General features: G+C 40.6%; 1 protein-coding gene across 1 annotated transcript; it reads left to right on the forward strand.

The window, feature by feature from the left end:
- Window positions 1–490: 490 nt before the first annotated feature.
- Window positions 491–634, forward strand: SARC_16207 (hypothetical protein; the record flags this gene model as incomplete). Its single annotated transcript, XM_014289683.1, has 1 exon — window positions 491–634. A coding segment is annotated over one exon (144 nt), but the record flags the coding sequence as incomplete, so codon positions are not given.
- Window positions 635–1,397: the final 763 nt, after the last annotated feature.

Below are 1,397 nucleotides of genomic sequence, written 5' to 3' on the forward strand. Positions count from 1 at the left end.
TATATAGCTTTGATCGCCAATACTACCAAACTTTCTACTTCGCTTCTATCACTAGCACCCTATTTGAAATATATATCTATTTTTACAACTCTCACCATCCCACCCCCTCACACCGGTCTGAGTGCGTGAGACTATATACATATTTACAAGGTATTTTTTTGCCTCTGATGCTAGATGTAAAGTAACTATCACACTATTCTACTACACACACACACACACACACACACACACACACATATATATATATATATATATATAAACATCCAGTATAGTATCTGCGACTCGCACGAAGGAAACGCTCTCACAGTATGACAATCCCGGACATCCCATAAATATTAGTGTAAAAGATAGAGCGATTGTCGGTTCGAGCCCAATGATCTTATTAATACTGATACTGGCAACGACACTCAGGTGTCTGAAACATGATGGATAGGGTGAGCATTGTCATTAAGCTTGATGCCTCTATCCCTATCACCTGCTTCATCCACAGGAAGCGCTGCAACTGGGCATTGGAGTGAGCACTCTGATTGGATCGGTGTACCGTGTACTGACCAAGCTTATCTTCCCCCCGACGATGACTGTCATCTCTAGTCTGCTGTACTTCTACAGTGGTATGTACAGTAGCATAATATAGGCGTATACGTTAATATATCTCCAGTCTGCTGTACTTCTACAGAGGTATGCACAGTAGCATAATATAGGCGTATACGATAATATATCTCCAGTCTGCTGTACTTCTACAGTGGTATGCACAGTAGCATAATATAGACGTATACGATAATATATCTCCAGTCTGCCGTGCTTCTACAGTGGTATGTACTGTAGCACAATATAGACGTATACGTTAATATATTTCCAGTCTGCTGCACTTCTACAATGGAATGCACAGTATCATGATTTAGGCGTATACGTTTTTATCATCCCGTATTCCGAAACGACATACCTTACCGCAGAGAGGACATGCATACCCGTAGTACTATGCCGTTGGGTGAATGGGTGCTTGCTCTACTTATAACGTAACCTAGACTTTGTTCACTGTGCCGCTTATGACTATCTGACTATCACTATATATAAACTGCTGGGCAAGGCTCTACTGTCAACAACACCCCGGCCATGCACGCTTATCTTAGGTGGCGTATATTTCTCGATATCGTCAAGTAATCCTAACGTTTTGTATCACCTGTATATGTTCTTATGTGACCTACAATGCCCTGGTGGTTCCCGACAACCAGTTTTTTTCGTACAAATATACTATATATACGCATACACGTTCATTTACGTATACACAAAAAGACATATACCTACAAACTGTTAGGCACGTAAAATGAACGTACTTGACCTATACACGTACACAAAAACGTATCCGTAAATCATTTCATTACGAATATGACCTGATT

Source organism: Sphaeroforma arctica, assembly GCF_001186125.1.
Source record: "Sphaeroforma arctica JP610 unplaced genomic scaffold supercont1.7576, whole genome shotgun sequence".
Lineage (NCBI taxonomy): Eukaryota > Ichthyosporea > Ichthyophonida > Sphaeroforma > Sphaeroforma arctica.